The sequence below is a fragment of the Rhinatrema bivittatum genome, chromosome 1 (genome assembly GCF_901001135.1).
Source record: "Rhinatrema bivittatum chromosome 1, aRhiBiv1.1, whole genome shotgun sequence".
Lineage (NCBI taxonomy): Eukaryota > Metazoa > Chordata > Amphibia > Gymnophiona > Rhinatrematidae > Rhinatrema > Rhinatrema bivittatum.
Window position 1 is genome coordinate 539,633,057 of NC_042615.1, and position 20,616 is coordinate 539,653,672.

The following is a 20,616-nucleotide window of genomic DNA, read 5'->3' on the forward strand; positions in this document are numbered from 1 at the left end:
GCCATGTCTTTAGTTTCTTTTTAAAAGTTGTTAGACAAGTCTCCAGTCTGAGGTCCGGAGGCATGGCGTTCCACATGGAAGGGCCTGCGGTAGAAAAAGACCGGTCTCTGAGGTATGCGTGGTGCACTAATTTGATTGTAGGAACGTGTAAAGATCCCTTGTAAGCATCCCTTAAAGGCCTGGCTGTCGAGTGCAGTCTGAGAGGATGAGACAGGTCAAGCGGGGTTTGATGGTGGATATTTTTATGAATGATTGTGAGAGATTTATGGAGGATCCGGAAATTTACTGGGAGCCAGTGGAGATCTTTTAGAATGGGAGAAATATGCTCTCTCCGATTGGTATTTGTCAAAATCCTTGCTGCTGCATTTTGTAGCAGCTGGAGCGGTTTAATGGTAGAGGCTGGAAGACCATGCAGAATGGAGTTACAATAGTCGATCTTGGAGAACAGAATGGCTTGGAGGACGGATCTGAAATCGTAGTGGAATAGGAGCGGTTTGAGTTTTTTGAGTACTTGTAACTTGTAAAAGCACTCCTTAGTAGTGTGTTTTATAAAATGCTTTAGGTTCAGGTGACTGTCGATTAAGACTCCAAGATCTCTGGCGTGTGATATATGTGGAATATTTTGTGATTGGAGAAGTATGGGACTACCTTCTGGAGTAATTAGCAAGAGTTCGGTTTTAGAAGTGTTGAGCACAAGGTTGAGGCTGGATAAGTAGTGGTTTATAGTTTGTAGATGAGAGTTCCATAACCTGAGTGTTGAGTCCAATGATTTGGATATAGGGATTAAAATTTGAAGGTCATCTGCGTAAATATAAAATTTGAGTTTGAGGTTTGAAAGTAGGTGGCAGAGGGGGAGAATGTAGATATTAAACAGGGTGGGTGAAAGGGAGGAGCCCTGGGGGACGCCAAAAGGAGCATTAGTATGAGGTGATTCCATGTTTTTAATTTTTACCTTATAGCCTCTATTACTGAGGAAAGATTCGAACCATCTGAGGGCTGAACCTGTAATTCCTATGTCTGAGAGTCGGTTTAGGAGGATGTTATGATTTACCGTATCAAAAGCCGCAGAGATGTCGAGGAGAGCTAAGAGAAATGACTGTCCTTTATCAAAACCAATATATAGTTGATCCAGGAGGGAGGTGAGGAGGGTTTCCGTATTGTGTTCTTTTCGGAAACCATATTGTGACATGTGAAGTATATTGTGGTCTTCTAGGTAATTTGAAAGTTGCTTATTTACAATTTTCTCCATGATCTTAGATACAAATGACTAGAACCCAGTTATCAAGAATTCAAAAAAAGACTGAAAACTTTTCTCTTCCAACAAGCTTTCCCAGACGCTTAATCTTACTATGACTGACAGACTTCCATCCCTTAACTATGGACACTGTATAAAGTACTACTTTTAAGAATCTGCAACTGGACAATTATCTGTGAGCTCAAAAATTCACTTTATTTCATATATATATTAGGCATTGCTTATATTTATATTTATTGCTACGTTAAATAGTTATACTTCTTATATAAAATATTATATTTCTTTATTTATTACCAGTTAAAATATTATCACTTTATTTAGCACTATGTTAAATTGTCAACCAGTTATACTGTTCCATATGTTGTACGGTTCCATGTAAAGCTCCGCTATCTGTTGAGCAGTTCTTCGTTTTATGTAAACCGGAGTGATTTGTAGTCCCTACTAGAACTTCGGTATATAAAAATTAAAAATAAGTAAATAAATAAATAAATTTATTTAATTTTATACACCGATATTATGATACAATCATACCGGTTCACAGCAGCATAATATACATCAATAAAATACATAAATAACATTGGTCAATAAAAGTGCACAAAAGAAAAATTAAAACATCATAAAAAAGGTATAACACATTACCATGGCATTAAAATCAAAACAAAATCAAAAACAAATACAAAAACAAAAAGGGCCCCCAAGTACTCACTGTGTGGCTCTAGCAAAAATGGATCCAATGCAATACCATGCACTGCGGCCAGCACATGGCTCGACACACAATTGGACACGTGTCCATAACCCCCCGATGCAAAACAGGGATTAGTGCATCCAAAACGCATGTCCATCAAGCATGTAGCTAATAGCACTCATCATATGTAAAGTACATGTAACAAAGAAACAGATATAGAAACGACAGCAGAAGAAGACCAAACAGCCCATCCAATCTGCCTAGCAAGCTTTCACACTTATTTTTTTCTCATACTTCTGATACTCTTTGCCTTTATTAGTAACTTTTTGGTTCTATTTACCTTCCACCCCGCCACTGATGTAGAGAACAGTGCTGGAGCTGCATCTAAGTGAAGTATCTAGCTTCATTGGTTAGGGGTAGTAACTGCCACAATAAGCAAGCTACTCCCATGCTGATTTGTTTACCCAGCCTGTGCCATTCAGTCCTTGTTGGTTGTTTGAATATAAATCCTCTTTTCTTTATTACCCCTGCCGTTAAATCAGTGAGCTGCGCTGGAAATGTATTCCAAAGTGAAGTATCAGGCTTAATTGATTCGGGGTAGTAACCGCCGTAACAAGCAAGCTACATCCATACTTATTGGTTTACCCAGACTATATAATTCAGTCCTTGTTGGTTGTTGCCTGAATATAAATCCTCTTTTCCTCGTTCCCCCTCTTCTTTTTTTAAGCTAATCCCCAGAATACAAAAACATTTCCCACGCTTCCTTGCAATGCAGCAAATTTTACTCCACCCTGGGACTGGTGTAAAGGTCTGCTACGTTCAAGAGCTCGTTGTAAAAACCCCAAATTCCTGCTTTCTGTGATCTCTCCTACTAGTATTGTCACAATACTAAGTAGGAGGGACTAGAGAAAGCAGAATCAGTTAAAAAAAAATATTTACGAAAAAAAAGTTCTGGGTACCTAGGCCATATATATTGTTGGTGCATATTGTGCTGGTAGTGGGAGAAAACAGACGCTCGCGTTGAGCGTCCATTTCCTAACCCGCACTGAAGCCACTTTTCCTGGGCGCCCGATGCAGAGGCGCTAGGGGATGCACAATTACCTCTAGCATTTCCTTTTTACCACGGTGGCTCATTTTAATATTAAATCAGGAGCCCAGGAGAGGTGGATCAGTGCGTGTTAGGAGAGCAAGCGCTCAATCATGAGCACCCATTTTATGCACAACGATATTGCATCGGCCTGTTAGAATGAAAGAACTGGTAACCAGAAAAGGGTTTGGAGTCAGAGTAGACTAGGGACACCCCTGTCGAAAAGGCTTGGGATCCCAATGCCTGCTGTGAAAGGAGATAATTTCCTAAAGCTGAGCCCTCTTCCTTTTTGTCCTCTGCAATATTCAGAATACAAAGGGACATCAGCTCTTCCTTCTGAAAGAGCCTTGGCATAGATGAACTATCTTCCCCCTCGGGGGGACACTCTGCTTCCAAGCCTTCTTCACTGTTAACCCTTGGCAATTGCTCCAAACCATCGGGGAAATCCTCAGAAAGAGTGAAAATAGTTATTTCCTAAACAACTCTCTTCCTCTGCACTGGCCCTCTTTGTATCCTAAGGGACTTGCAAGCACCAGCAGGGGAGAAACAGATCCTGTCCCTTGCCCCATACACAAAGGGCCTGAAAGCTTTTAAAAAATGTTTCTGGAAACTGTTGCCCAGCATAAGAAAACCAAATCTAAAGAGGAAGAGCGCTGCCCTGACATTCTAGAAGGAACCAATGGCTCCAAATCACACTGGTTCGGGCTAAGTGGGGGAGGCCCGAGGTCCCCCTCACTGGCCTGTGGCAACAAGATGGTCACCAGAGCCCCCTCTGCTGTCTGGTGGTAACTCTGATCTGATTACACAGAGCGCCCATCGTCGCTGAAAACTCTGTTCCTGAGCTCCCCTTTTGCCCTAGAACACTTGTAGCAATATTCTGAGACACCCCCAGCCTGAACCTTCCTAATACTGGGCTTTTTCCTGCACCCCCATCCCAATGCCATTTTTATTATCTCTGGACTCTCGGTGCAAGCGAACACACAGTCTCAAAGAAGTCTTAACTTTGGTGACTTAGCCGCACTGCCTGTTCACACAGTATTCCTCCAAAACCCCAAGCTTGCGCCTGTGATAGTCGTCGCAATCCTTGCAGTTGTGCAGACACCTATGCTTTTTTTTTCCCAACTTTACCTCTGCTGACACTGCTAGGCACTCCAATAACACAGGGGAATAAAGTAGATAGTAAGTGGGGGGTGAGAAAGAGGAAGAGACCATCCCTAAACCTCCTAGAAGCCCCAATATACAGCGCTGAGGGAGGGAACCAAACCTAACCTTTCTTCTCAGGTTTTGTTTTTCCTCTATTTTTTTTTCATTTACTCTACAACCCTGCTCAACTAAGGGAGGGAGAAACAAGTCTTTCACCTCAGGAGCCTCTGCTACTTTCCTTTTCAGCCTACTAGGCTGCAGTCCACAGCACAGGATGCTCACCTACCATCTACTGGAGACAAAGAATACTGGCATGGCTGGTGTCAGCACAGACGCATATAAGGAGGGACATCAGAGAGCCTGCTGATCTGCTGGTTGGTAAGCATAACCCCCTTTTCTGGACTGCTCTGACCAGAAGAAGAGGAAAGCCTGGTTAATATGAAAAGCCAGCAGCACTTTTGGAAGAAACATACAGAGAGCAAGCAGAACCACTCTGTTTTGGAAGAAATGAAGGTATAGTGAATAGGATATTAGTAATTGCAATTTACTGACTCTGCAAGCAAAGTGAGAAACTTCAAACTCATCAGTTCCAGAAGTTCAAAGGGAGGCTTCATGAGTTGAGCCAGGACTAAACTCAAGTCACAAGACATTGGAGGCTCTCTGAATAGAGGCTTGGAATGTTGCAATCTTTTCATAAACCTGAGAACCAAAGGGACTGGAGATTGGAGTTCCTTTCACTCACTAGCAATACGCCATAAAAGAGCTGAAGTGCATGCTCAATGATGAAGTATTAAGAGCGGAAGATAAAAGGCAGAACAAGCACTGGAATATATCCTTCTGACTACAGGAAAACGGAGTCCAGAGCATGGAGTGACACCAGTACGAGAACTTCTTCCACTTGAAGTTGGAGGATTAGGATGGTGATCTTCCATGGTACAGCAGAAACCAAGTACAACAACTTGTGGAACTTGAATTGGACATTTTGAGCTCTATTTAGACATTTACATGCTTGCTACCTTGCATTAAATTTTGGAATGCTCGATAAACTCTGAATAAACTATTTTTATGCTAAGTAGCTGTATATAATGGACTCCATATTTAATAAACTATTTTTATGCTAAGTAGCTGTATATAATGGACTCCATATTTATTTTGTTCTCTTGTATTTATAGAGAACTCCTTATTTACATTGTACACTTGTATATAATTATCCTCCTCTATCTCTTTTATTTCTTATAATCCCAGTTCATGATCCCTTGTTAATTGTAACTGCTTCTCTTCTCCACGTTTAGTTATGTTTTTGGTTATATTTCTGCACCCCTGTTTTCTGTAAACCGACATGATGAGAACGAGTTCTTGAATGCCGGTATAAAAAAAACCTTAAATAAATAAATAAATAAATAAGATGTTCATTATATGATTGGAGTTCTCTGCAAATCAAGTTTACTATACGACACACCTTTTGCTTGACAGCAGAAACCAAGGCATCTACGTTAGGAAACTAACTGTTCTAATTCCCAGGAAAGGAGAAAAGTTTAGCCATAGCATTGCCTACCCTCAAACCAGCTGCGAAGTGTCCCACTCTGCAGTCACAAAAGGCTTTCACCACTGTGAAACGGCTGGAGAAATTAGTTTTTACTTAAATTTCTTTTCCTTGATTCCAGCCAGACCAGTCCAAACGCATTGGTTATGTCCACCAATTGGCAGATGGACGAGATATTAACAGGCTTCATCTTACACAGAGTCCCATGCTGCCCTCTGCCCGCCAGTATCCTGTAACAAGTTAAGAATAACATACTAAAAACAAAACTCACCCCCCCTGCAAATGAGGGGATTTCCAAAGGAGAATAAACATACCAATGAAACACTATTAGAATAAACCAAATAGATTAATATCCTCTTCCCTTATCCATTGAAGGTTTGATTAAAATTAAATATATGCTTTCTGAAGAGAGATAATTGCAGAATACCATATATTTGGCAGTTAAGGGAGGGTCTGGCTGGATTCAAGGAAAGGAAATTATCAAGTAAGAATTAATTTCTCCTTCCTCTTCATCTAGACAGACCAGTCCAAATGCATGGGAGATACCAAAACTATACCTCGAATGGATGGGCCACTGCCAAGCCTGCTCTCAAGACCTCCAAATCGAAGGATGCTTCCTCTCTGGTTCGAATGTTGAGATGATAAAGTATAGCAAAAGAATGCAAGGAAGGCCAGGTCATCACTTTGCAATTCTTCAATGGTGAAACCAACCAAAGTATGACACAAGAAACCATTTGTATCCTGTGGAGGAATGGTAGTCCTCTAACTACACAGGCTACACCTATGACATTTTAAAACTCAGCATGCCACTGAAGCTTTCATAAACCACGTTTCTTTAAATGACCTGCATGGAAGACAAAGATGAACCAATCCCCTAAAACCATTCATGACCTTAATTCCCCAATCCAAGGAACAGGGCAACAAATACACGTCCTCACACAACTCTCTACAAAGGAAGACACACAACCCAACTAAGCTGAAAAAGTGATTTTCAGAAGGAACTCCAATTTAAAATCTGTACTATGTCCTTCAAAAGACAAAGACAGATTACCTCACACAAATAAGCTTACAGCTCAGCAACTTAGCCTTAAAAAAAAGGCTCTGTAAAGGGCTCAAAAAGTACCCCCCACCAGAAAGGATATTGCCACATTCAAATTCCAGACAAGACTGGTACTTTTTCTGGCAGTCTATATGTTTTACTCCTCATAGGCAATGAGAAAACTCTGGATGAGAGACTATAGGCCTGGTTATCAAAAGAATTTGCATGCTTAACATTTATATTCTACATGTGTAAATGCACGTTACCCATCTAAGTGGGATTATCAAAATTGGTACAATATATGCGATTGAATTGTCAATAGGTTTTACCAGTGTTAAGTGCATTTAACTTGGATAAATGGCTTTTGAAAATTGCTACGATAGTATGTTGCATTTAAATGCACAACTCCTTTGAAAATTCACCTGTAAAGATGAACCCTGAACAAAACTTCTGAAGAGACACGTACCACTATTTATATAGGAATGCCAGTTAATCTGGTTAAAGTTCTTAAATTAATTCAAAATACAGCAGTAAGGGTAATTTTTAAAAATTACCATGGGAGTATCTTTGAAGCCCTATTTGATGAAATTGCATTGGCTTCCATTGATTTACCAGATCCAGTTTAAATTGTATACTATGATATTTAAAACTTATCGTCTGTCCAGTAAACTGGAATTTTACAAATCTCATGATTGGGATATGGCCATACCTGGCTATAATGTAAGGAAGGACAGAGAGGACAGAAAAGGGGGAGGATTAGTTCTTTATGTCAAAAACAATATCCAAGCAACTGAACTGCAAGGAATATGGGGTACAGAAGAAGCACTGTAGGCTGTCCCAAAAAAAGATGGTGCATCCATTTTTACTGGTGTAGTTTACAGGCCTCCGACTCAAATGGAAGAACTAGACATCCAAAAAGTGCGAAGGAAGGGAGATGTGTTGATTATTGGAGATTTTAATCTGCCGGACGTAGATTGAAGGATCCCTTCTGCGGAATCTAAGAGAAGTAGAGATATAGTGGATGCCGTACAAGGGGCTCTGTTCAAACAAATGGTAATGGAACCCACGAGGGAGGGAGTTATTTTCGACTTAGTGCTCACAAACCGGGATAGCACCTCCAATGCCCAGGTGGAGGCCCAGCTTAGCACCAGTGATCAAACAGTATACTTTGACATTGCAAATAGGATACGGAGAATTCACATGAAGACCAGGAGTTTTGAACATCAAAAATACGGTCTTTGCTGAAATTGAAAATTCCTGGAGATAGAATTTGAAGACTGGAAGAAAATGGGAGAGGTGGAACAATTGTGGGCCAAACTAAAAGGAGCAATTATAAAGACAACTAATCTTTCCATTAGAAAAGTTAACAAAAGCAAGAGAAATAAGAAACCTATCTGGTTCTCAAAGGAGGTGGCTGATAAAATAAAAAGAACCTCGTTCAAGGAATATAAAGGATCCCAAAAAGAGGAACACAGGGAAGAATATCTGGTTAAACTGAGAGAGACAAAGAAAGAAATCAGGAAAGCAAAAGGTTTGGAAGAAGAAAGGATTGTCAAAGAGGTAAACAGAGATAACATTTTTTCAGATACATCAGAGAAAGGAGCAAGGTCCAAAATGGTATAGTGAAACTGAAAGATGAAAAGGATGAATGTGTGGAAAGAGACGAAAAGGATGAATGTGTGGAAAGAGACAAAAAGGATGGAAATATTAAACAAATACTTCAGTTAGGTGTTCACTAAGGAAGACCCTGGAGAAGGACCGTCGCTGGTTAACAAGGTTGTGGAGGGTGATGGATTTGATGAAACCCATTTACAGAAGAGAATATATGGGAAGGGTTAGGAAAACTCAAAGTGGACAAAGCCATGGGGCCTGATGAGATTCATCCTAGGATACTGAGGGAGCTCAGAATGTGCTGAGTGACCTTTTCAATATATCCCTGGAAATGGGAGTGGTGCCGAGTGATTGGAGAAGAGTGGTGGTGGTCCCGCTTCACAAGAGTGGGAGCAGAGAGGAGGCTGGAAATTACAGGCCAGTTAGCCTCACCTCAGTGTTGGGAAAATTAACGGAGACTCTGCTGAAAGGATAGTGAACTACCTACAATTTGATGGGTTGCTTGATCCGAGACAGCACGGATTCACAAGGGGAAGTTCCTGACAGACAAAAATCGGATTTATTTCTTTGATTGAGTGACTAGAATATTGGATCAGGGAAGAGCACTCGATGTGATTTACTTGGATTTTAGTAAAGCCTTTGATATGGTCCCTCATAGAAGACTCATGAACAAAATGAGAAGCTTGGGAGTGAGCACCAAGATGGTGGCGTGGATAATTGGTTGACGGAACATACTCTGAAGAGAGAACGGTGTTAAGTGGAGTGCCGCAGGGATCGTGTTGGGACCGGTTCTATTCAATGTCTTTGTGAGCAACATCGCAGAAGGGATAGAAGGTAAAGTTTATCTATTTGCAGATGATACTAAGATCTGCAACAGAGTGGACATGCTGGAAGAGTAGAGAGAATGAGACGTGATTTAAGGAAGCTTGAAGAATGGTCAAAGATATAGCAACGAGGATTTAATGCCAAGTAGTGTAGAGTCATGCATCTGAGATACAATAATCCGAAGGAACTGTATGTGATGTAGGGTGAAACGCTGCTGTGCACAGAACAGGAAAGACCTTGGGGTGATAGTGTCCAGCGATCTAAAGATGTGGAAGCAATGTGACAAGGCGATAGCTAAAGTTAAAAGAATGCTGGGTTGAATAGAGAGGAATATCTAGTAAGAAAAAGGACGTGATAATCCCCTTGCAAAGATCCTTGGAGAGGCCTCACCTGGAGTACTGTGTTCAGTTCTGGACACCGTATCTCAAAAGGGACAGAGAAAGGATGGAGGCGGTCCAGAGAAGGGTGACCAAAATGGTGGGTGGTCTCCATCAAATGACTTATGAGGAGAGGTTGAAGAACCTGAATATGTATACCCTGAAGGAGAGGAGGAGCAGGGGTGATATGATACAGACCTTCAGATACTTGAAAGGTTTTAATGATGCACAATTAACAACAAAACTTTTCCACTGGAAAAAAACCAATAGAACCAGGGATCACGAAATGAACTCTGGGGAGGACGACTCAGAATCAATGTCAGGAAATATTTCTTAACAGAGAGGGTAGTGGATGCCCAGAATGTTCTTCAGGAGGAGGTGGTGAAGACAAAAGGTGCAAGATTTCAAAAGAGCATGAGATAAACACTGTGGATCCCCTAAAGGCAAGGGGGAGGGGAATGAAGTAAGAGACATGGGGGTAAGTTGCTGGTGTGGCGGATACTGCCCTTAACAAATAAGCCTTGATACTGTTGATGCAACTCCATCATTGCTCGCTGCTTCAACGGTAGAGGGAAAAAGAGGAATTGGATTTAGACAACAACCAAGAAGGACACTGAACTGTACAGTCTAGGAAAACAAATAAGCATGGGGTAGCTTGCTTGATGCAGCGGTTACTAACCTTAACCAAAAAGCCTGATACTACACTTCTGATGCAACTCCAACTTTGCTCTCTGCTTCAGCAGCAGGGGGGTGAAAGGAAATTGGACTCAAAACAGTAACCAACAAGAGCCCTGACCTTGGCGGTCTGAGTAACTGATAAGTATGGGAGCTTGCTGGGCAGACTGGATGGGCCACTAGGTCCTTCTCTGTCATCACTTCTAGGTTTCTATGTTTATGAACCAAAGCGTTTAAGGTCAGCATCAAAAGAATTGTTAAAGATACTTTCTGTTAAGGAACATCACTTAGTTAGAACAACAACAAGGGCATATTTGTTGATGGCCCCAGTAATGTGGAATAGGTTACCACAGTTGCACAGATGCAGTTGCATCAAGAACAAGACTACCTACGATTTAGGACGTTAGTAAGGCTGTATTGTTTAGAAAGGAGTATGAGGAAGAAGAACTGAATTTGTTGGGAACTGCAGAAAATTTGAATTAAAAAGTTGTTAATCTGTTTTAATTGTGTTTTATATTTGTATTGTTTATAATGTTTTTATGTATGCTATTTTGTAATCCACACTGAACAGAATGGATTTTGCAGAACAGAATTGTATTAATAAATAAATATTTGCACTTTCAAGAAAATGAGAACTAGACTTTTATCCAACCTCCTTGAAAAAAAAAAATGCCAAATGGAAGGTATCAAATTCACTCTAGGAAAAAGCTTCCTTAGCAGTGCACCAATCTTCAAAAATCCACCAAGTAAAACTTTCCTGAGAAGGCAACCAGGTATCCATCTCTTGGGAATATCCTTACTTAAGCAAGACCTCTCAAGAGCCAGGCTGCAAGAAAGAATTGAACAGAATCCCCATGAAACACCAGACCTTTCCTTCAAGAGACTTGAATTCTGACGTAAAGAGAGGAAACTCTCGTCCAACAGCCAGAATGGATCTACATACCAATGCTACCAGTGCAAGGAGGCCTAACACAGAGCAGCTCTAGGACACAGGCAGAGGAGCAGCCTATGAAGCAAAAGACTACAGTACTGCCCCATGCCTCTCTTTTCAAACTGCAACAAGAGGGAAGAGAGGGTCAAGACAACCAGTAACTAAGCCTGTATCCCAGTTACCCTTGTATCATAAAGGTTTAATTATCAAAATATGGGGGGGGGGGGGGGGGGGGGGGGGGGGGGGGGGGGAGAGAACCTATGGGCCCATGCCTGGATCTTTTATGTACTAGCAACGTCCTTGGTCATGGCTAATTCAACCCTGCTCATTGGTAGAAAAGATCAAAAATCCCCTCCCCATGCTTATAAGACTTTAAAGCCCACATAGCACAATAGAAATGGCAACAATATAGTTTGTTGTGATCTTAAAACTCACCTCTGGAGGTTTCATATTGAGTACTTTCGTAATTCGACCCTAAAAATAAGAGGCACAATGATCAGATGAAGTTCCTGAAACTCAAATCGTATACAGTTTTGAACCATACAGGTTATCAGGGTAAAGCGGTGAAACTTTACATAAAAATCGTATAGACACAGAAGTCAGAGAAGGAAAAAATAGCTGGATAAACATTGCACATACTTATGTTACAATGGTTTAATTCCTGACAAATTTTTGGAAAACGTTAGGTTTTCATTTTCATCCTCAATGAATTCTGGCACACAAGATCAGGGATGTTTTTGCAAAAAAGAAAGAATTTCTTAACTGGCTGAGAGAGGATATCAAGCAATATACATAATATGAAATAAAATAGCATTAAAAAAATACATAAAATTAAAATACATAAAACCTGAAAATACAAAGTCAGCCAACCTGATGAAGTTTTAATAAAAATACGAATACAAAAGCCAGAGTACTTTACAACCAAACCTGTTTGATAATGTTTCAGAGAGCAATAAGTACAATTAAAAAAAAAAAAAAAGTCTTCAGCATAAAAACTTAAGGGGTATATTTTTAAAAAAAGCGCGTTCGCGTACTTTTGTTTGCGCACCAGGCGCAAACAAAAGTACGCTGGATTTTATAAGATACGCGCGTAGCCGTGCGTATCTTCTAAAATCCTGGATCGGCGTGCACAAGGCTGCCGATTTTGGGCAGCCGGCGCGCGCCGAGCTGCGCAGCCTGTCACCGTTCCCTCCGAGGCCGCTCCGATTTCGGAGTGGCCTCGGAGGGAACTTTCTTTCGCCCTCCCCTCACCTTCCCCTCCCTAACCCACCCCCCCGGCCCTATCTAAAACCCCCCCCCTACCTTTATCCACGGATTTATGCCTCCCGGAGGGAGACGTAAATCCACGCGCGCCAGCGGGCTGCTGGCGCACCGAGACTGAACCCGGGGGCGGTTCCGGAGGGCGCGGCCACGCCCCCGAAACGCCCTGGGCCGAAACCACGCCCCCGGTCCCGCCCCCGAAACACCGCGTCATCGAGTCCCGCCCCCTCGACACGCCCCCTTCCAAAAACCCCGGGACCTACACACGTCCCGGGGCTCTGCGCGCGCCGGCAGCCTATGGAAAATAGGCGCGCAAGGCCCTGCTCGCGTAAATCCGGGCGGATTTACGCGAGCAGGGCTTTTAAAATCCGCCCATAAATGTTTTTAATCAGTCCAGTTGCCTGATCTCTTTTGGTAAAGGTGTTCCAAAAAAGTTGAGGCAGCAACAGAAAAAGCACAATTTCTCATAACAGACAGACGAGCTTGACATGCTGCTGGTATATCAATAGTCCTTTGTTGTGATCTTAGGGCAATAAAGTCTTGCTAAAGCATTTGCCCATGGTGATTTATCGGATGAAATCAGTTTTACATTTGTAAAATTGGTAGCCAATGTAAACTAGCTATAACAGGAATGTGCTCTCTGTGGTTTTTTCCAGTAATGACCCTGGCAGCAGAGTTTTGTAGAAGTTTAATTGACTTTAAAGACTAGGTTGGCAGGCCTAAGTAAACAATATTGCAATATTCTATCAGAGGGAGAATACATGCCTGAACTGTACACAGATCTACATCCTCTAGAATATGTTTAAGCCCAGATAAAAACTCTCAACTTTAAAAAACCCAATCGAATTACAGTTTTTATATCATGCTGGGAAAAAGTGGGAATCAATCCAAACCCCTAAATTCCTAATACTTGAGTGAAGGGGAAAGGTAACACCACCAAGGATAACAGAGGAGAAAGAGTGGAAAATGTTTGATATCTAAATAAAATATTTGCCATATTTAGTGAGTTCATTATTAAGTAACCATTTCTGAATACTAGTTAGACAAATTTGCAACAGTTCTAAAAGGAACCGGTGTCTAAAAGGATTGCACACAAATTAAAAACTGAATATTGTCTGCACATTTTCGAAGTGAATCAATTAGAACAATTTTCCCCAATCTGAATTTTCTAAAATTGAGTTCAGATAAAAAAAAAAAAAAAAAAAGTGAGGTAAATCAATCCAAAATCACAACTGTGATACCACTTTCTTTTAGTCTAGATAACACAATATTATGTTTCACGGTATCAAAAGCCAAAGAGATATCCAAAGAAACAAGAACAAACTACTACCAGCATCAAGTCTTCTCTTAACAGTATCCAAAAGAGGTAATTAAGAGGTAAAAAAAAAAAAAACCACCCTCAAATCTTTCTGAAAACCAAATTTAGGAGGGTCCACTAATTTCTGTTCCTCCCCCCCAAAAAAAAAAAATAATTCAGACAATTGTTTAGCCACAATTGACTCCAAATGTTTTGCCAAAAAAAAAAACCACAATGAAGATATTGATCTGTAGTTTGATGAGTCACTACAATCAAGGCCTAGTTTCTTTAATGACTGTTTCGCTGAAGTTTTCTTCAAAACACTAGGGACATTACCTTGATAAAGAGAATTATTAATTAACACTGCCAACGAAGGAAAAATTTGGTCTTTAGCAGCTTTAAAAACAGCAACATCACACCCTAATTTTAAGCAGTGATGTCTAAATTAATAACTTGGAATGTGAATGGACTGGGCTCACCTATCAAGCGAAAAAAGATATTATCCCACCTCAAGAAACTACAACCAGCTATAGTAGGCCTTCAGGAAGCACACTTATCCTCAGTAGAAAATGAGAAATTACATCATGACTGAGTGAGATCCTGTGTCTAGTCTGTGGCCCAGGGTAGGAAAGCAGGGGTGGCCATACTTATTAATAAAGCGATAAATTTCCAGATAACTAAGAGTTTGATGGACCCCGAGGGGCACTATGCCATCTTGATAGGGGAGTGGAATGGGTCTCCCATCACATTCTGCAATGTATATGCCCTTAGGGGCGGATTTTAAGAGCCCTGCTCGCCTAAATCCGGGCGGATTTAGGCGAGCAGGGCCCTGCGCGCCGGTGCGCCTATTTTACATAGGCCTACCGGCGGGCGCAGAGCCCCGGGACTCGCGTAAGTCCCGGGGTTTTCAGAGGGGGGGGCGTGTCGGGGCGGGCCCGATCCGCGCGGCGTTTTCGGGGCATGTCGGGAGCCTTTCGGGGGCGTGGTTACGGCCCGGGGCGGTCCGGGGGCGTGGCCGCGCCCTCCGGGCCCGCCCCCAGGTCGCGTCCTGGCTCGCTAGCGGCCCGCTGGCGCGCGGGGATTTACGTCTCCCTCTGGGAGGTGTAAATCCCCCGACAAAGGTAAGGGGGGGGGGTTTAGACAGAGCCGGGCGGGTGGGTTAGGTAGGGGAAGGTGAGGGGATGGCAAAAGAAAGTTCCCTCCGAGGCCGCTCCGATTTCGGAGCGGCCTCGGAGGGAACGGAGGTAGGCTGCGCGGCTTGGCGCGCGCCAGCTATACGGAATCGATAGCCTTGCGCGCGCCGATCCCGGATTTTAGCGGCTATGCGCGTATCTACTAAAATCCCGCGTACTTTTGTTGGCGCCTGGAGCGCCAACAAAAGTACACGAACGCGCCGTGTTTGTAAATCTACCCCTTAGCGAATACTCCCACATATTCTTTGTCAATTTATTTAATATATTAATGTGCAATGTACACTGTATGCTTTTTCTCATGGGGGACTTTGTGTGCATGATTCTTCTCTAATAAGAGCCCACCGGGTAAGGGTATAAGATTTCTTTGCCACCAATTAGGACTGGTCGACATTTGGTGACCCCTTCACCCGGAGGAACGAGATTATACCCACATCTCGCGATCCCACCTTTCATTCTCTCATATTGACTATATACTTCTGTCACAAGCTGCCTTCCCAGATGTTGCACAGGCTACTATAGAAATGCAGGTGATATCTGACCATGCCCCAGTCTCTCTACTCCTCTGTTCTAAACTCGATCGGGATGCTGCCCATGTCTGGAGGTTCCCCAATTACCTCAAAGACGATGTTACATTCCAAAAATATTTAAAAGAGCAGTGGGCAGACTTTACCATCCATAACCAACAACAAGCCTCTGAGCCCCAGCTTTTTTGGAAGACAGGCAAAGCGGTGCTAAGGGGGAGCACCATCTCATATCTTAGCTCCCGTAAAAAACAAAACCCTGAACCGGACTATCCTGGAGTTAGGGGCCCAACTAAAAGCCACAAAGACTGCTATGCAACAAACTCCAAACTCGAGCCATATGGCTCAGTACCATAGTATACTTAACCAATTGAATATGAGCCTCCATTTGCGGGCACAGCATCATTTACAGAAAGGGGAGCAACAATTATTCAGATACGGTAACAAAACGGGGAAACTTTTAGCTAACCTAGTCTGCACTATATAGCCATGACTTTTACCCCCCAACATGCATAACACTAGAGGAGTACAGATCACTAGTAAAAGAGAGAGGTATGTGATATGTTTAGATCGTTTTATGAAACCTTATACACTACAGACCCATGTGAAGGGAAGGAGGAGGAATATTGTTTTTTTGAAGGGATGGACCTCCCAACCCTCTCAGTTAGATTTCTTAAAATAGGCCCATCCAAAGTGTAGAGGTCTTACAGGCAATGAACTTGGTACAACCTAGGAAGTCACCGGGCCCGGATGGGTTTTCATACGATTTTTATAAATGTTTACATCACCAGGTGGCTGCCCCATTGATGGATTTCTATCTGGATGGCCTGGCCAAACATTCTTTCCCACCACACTTCAACTTAGCACATATCATGGTACTTCCCAAACTGGGTAAGGTTCCGCTTTTGCCTGCCTCCTATCGTCCTATTTCCTTACTTAATTGTGATCTTAAACTACTAGCCAAAATCTTAGCCGAAAGGTTGAACACCCTGCTGCCTGCTCTCATATCTCGGTACCAAGTGGGGTTTGTCAAGGGGCGGAAAGCGAACATTAACATCATCAAATTAATCACTGCTTTGCGGGTGTGTCAAAACTAGAGTATCCCTGCCTTGGCCATTGGATTCGACTTGGAAAAGGAATTTGACCGGGTGTCAGTCTTACCTTTTCTCTGTTCTCCATAGATATGGGATCCGGGGGGAACACACACTTCCTGCAATATTTACTTTTTTATATGACACCCCCACCTCAAGCATTGTAGCCAGTCAGATGGTCTCCAATGACATCCCCATACGACGTGGAGGCCTGCAGGGATGCCCCTCGTCACCCCTGCTATACATTTTAATCGATCGACCATTTACTGTGGAAGATAGACAATACACATAGCATCTCGGGCTTTGGTAACAACCCGCATATTTTTAAAATAGCTGCCTTTGCGGATGATGTATTAGTCTCTCTCACAAATCTGTTTGCCTCATTAACCGAATTGCTACGCCTACAAAAAACTATTCGGCACTTTTGCTGGTCTCAAAATCAACAAAGAAAAATCGGAAGCCATTGATGTGACTGGTACTTTCCAACTGGCATGACCCTCTACATTTCCGCTATGATGGGCACAAACTGATTTAAAGTATCTAGGGATTAGGATACTGTTCAATATTAAAGACCTCTATAAGGCAAACGTCCAACCCTTACTGTCACATACAGAAAAGATCTTGAATAGATGGCAATCTCTACCCCTATCCTTGATGGGTCGGATCCAACTGTTCAAAATGGTTCTAATGCTGAAATGGCTTTATATTCTCCAAATGGTGCCCAATTGGCTTACTAAAAAGGATTCCCAATGTTTTCATAAAGCACTACGGGTCTTTCTGTGGCAAAAGAAAAAAAGCGCAGTTACCTATGCCTGTTCTCACCCAGCCCATGAAGTCTGGAGGCCTTGGGTGTCCAGACTGCTATTGTACAACCTAGCATGTAGTCTACGATATATCCGAGATTGGCTGTTTCACTCCTCATTCTACACCCCACATCAGGACCTTTTAGCTTGGTATGGGGTACCCTCGCTTAATTCCCTTTTTCAAGCAGACCTACAAACAACTCCCTCCAGCATTAGGTTTCATGAGTTGTTTCGCACATGTCGGAAGGCTTGGCTGCAACCATGTAAACTGTATGGTCACTGTTCTCGCACGACCTCGTTGATAATAGTTAACAACCACCCCACTTTCCTGCTCGGATTGACAGAGGTTGCCTTTCCCCGATGGCATAAGCAGGGTCTGGTTTATGTATACCAACTGTTTCAACCTACTACGGGAAAGAAACTAGACTTTTCTGTCCTACAACAGCAATACAAACTTACTCCCATAGGTTTGTATCTCTTTCTCCAAGTGAGACATCTCCTTAATAGCAATCCCACGGTCTATGAGGAAGTGGGGGCCAACCAGAGAATACGGGCAGTCTTGGCACTAGGAAAGACACAGCACCCTACTATTTCCTAGTTCTACAAAATGCTGGTTGAGGACAGGACATTACCTTTCTTAGAGACTCTGCATGTGTGTTGGATGAAATGGAATCAGTTTTCAGTCCCTTATGACATCTTTTAAAACAGTTTGCTTCACTCACGGACTTATCCGAAAATGTTACCATCCGTGAGACAGAATATAAATTCCTCTGGCAAATTTATGTCACCCCAGACCGTGCTTTTCAATATAGAATCACCTCCTCTAACCTTTGCACTAAATGCCACCAAAGTGTGGGCACCTATTTTCATTACTTCTGGGAATTTATATTAGTATTAGGTTTCTAGGACCACATACAAAAAAAAAAATACTTGCACTCAACTGCTGCATACCACTTTACCACTCCAGCCAGACTTTTGGTTATTTGGCCACAATGCCCAACACCACCCAACACTGAGCTCTCCCACACGTCTCTTCCTGGGCAGAGCCAGCCTGATGGGCAAGAAGGTTATCCTGCTTAGATGAATGGACCCACAAGGTCCAAGCCATGAACCCCGGCTACAAAAAATGATACACTTATGCTCATTGGAATATGCTATAGCCAGGTCATCATCCCTGAAGAAACTCACTACCAATCACCTAATATGGGAACCACTTTTTAACATTCTTATCACCCACAGTGCTGCCAACCACAACCCCGACTTAATACTGTATTTTCCATGAATGCTATTATGCTTCTGAATGGCTATCAGTAGTGCCACCAGTATCATCATCATTCTTATACAGGTCACCTATAGGGATTAACTCCCTCTCCTTTACACATGATTATCATTGCCTGGTATGCTTCTCAACCTTCCTTAGATCATTAGCAAGTTTTTAGAAGCACTCATATGCCAATATACCCACTATATTCTGCTCATTTATCCTGTGTCATTCTACCACATTGAGAAGAGGCCCCATCCTCACAAGCTTACTATAATATAGAGGGTATGTCTTTTTGTCCTAGGTTATCACGGTGATATAATACCAGGGCTGTCTCTTTTAATGTTATTGCAGATGTCTATGTTAACCAATTGGAGCAGGGAACTGATAGAGGACTGAGGGGGGTTAAGGGGAGGGATAGGGATGAAGAAGGGAGGGAACATAAAGGAGAAAAATGTTGAGACATGTCACTCAGTTTACTGTTTTGTACAAAAACAAAAAAAACCAAAAAACAGTTGCATCACAAGCATGAAAATGGGCTAAAAGAAGGGTTTAACCTAGAGATATACTGAGAAACTTCTCTAGCAGCAACATCCTGAAAAAATAACCAATTATAAAAAGCTATCCAGAAAAGTATCATACCAATTAAGAACTGAAGAAAAACCAACAGCGATTTTAGAAACTTTTGAAGAAATAAAAAAGTTAAAAATTCAGAACTAGGTGTACCAGAGTCTTAGTATTATCATTTTTTGAGAAGGATGAATACTTTTTAGCAATTCTATAAAGCTCTCTATAATTGTAACCAATTTCAGCAAAACAATTTGAAAATGGCTCTTTTTTGCCTGAATAATCAGCATCGATTGGAGATTTTCATTAGATTTAAAATTTACACCATTTATTTTCACTACACCTGAGAGAACGGTGGAAGGTCTTAGTCTAAGAAATTTACCATGGGACAAAATTTGTCTGTCTACAGTGCCATTTAAGTGGGGCAATTTGATAAACAATTGTTTTAATTTCGTCCTCCCAGGAAACAGCTAAATTAATATCATTAGCAGTAAAAGAGGCAAGCTTTTTATGAGGCAAGTTAGCAAACTTCACTATCAATATGGCCTCTAGATCAGTAGTGGGCAAACTATGGCCTGTGGGCCAAATCCGGCCCATCACCATCTTTATTCCAGCCCCCCTAGTTCTCTAAAATTTATATCATATGCAGCCTGTGCAAAGTCGGGCCCTGACTAAGCTCAGGAGCATCGGCAGCGCTACTTAATGTCATGCTGGCTGGGTTCCCACCCTCTTGCCAGCAAGAAGGCAGCAGCACATGGCACAGCTTGCGACCCAACTGGCAAGGTTCCCACCCACTTGTCAGCAAGAAGAGGGTCTGCACAACAGTGGACCCAAGGCTGACCTGCTGGCTGGCCTCCAGCACCCAGTCAGCAGGAAGGGCAAGTCACCTGGTGGGTTGGGAAGGAAAGAAGAGTGTGTGTCAGTGGGAAGAGACAAGTGACAGAGGGTAAGAATGAGGGGAGGAAAGAGTGAATGAGAGGGATGAGTGATACGTGAATGACAGAAGGAAAGGGAATTGAGTGAGAAGGTAAGTGACTGGCTCAAAGGTGAAGGAGGAAGGATGCAAGTGGAAAAGGGGAGTGAGAAGGTAGAAAGATTTGAGTGTGCGCGCATCTGAGAGAGGGAAAAAAAAAGTTTTACGCACCTCTCTCTCCCCTCCACTATAATCTCAGGATGACTGGAAGGCAAACGGTTCGTAGATATGGAGAGGGGGATATTGCTTTTCTTATAAATTTTAATTATTGGGTCTGTTTTGAATATTTAAATTGATTTTTGGGAAGTGTAACTTTTTCCTTATTATTATTATATGTTCTATTCATCATCTGTTTTGAAATATATTTTTGTTAGCATGGTTTACTAATGATTGATTTTATACTTCTTGATTTTGTTTTCTGAGGAATGGGTATATTTCTGTTTTGCATTATTGCACTACATTTGAGTCTGATTTTTAGT

General features: G+C 42.2%; 1 protein-coding gene across 1 annotated transcript in view; it reads right to left on the bottom strand.

Annotated features, from left to right (window-relative positions):
* SMC2 (structural maintenance of chromosomes 2) overlaps positions 1-20,616 on the bottom strand; it is a 215,027-nt gene that overhangs the window by 185,469 nt on the left and 8,942 nt on the right. The window contains exon 4 of the mRNA XM_029614730.1: positions 11,607-11,645. Within this exon, the coding sequence (XP_029470590.1) occupies positions 11,607-11,645 (39 nt within the window). The remainder of the gene's footprint in view (positions 1-11,606; positions 11,646-20,616) is intronic.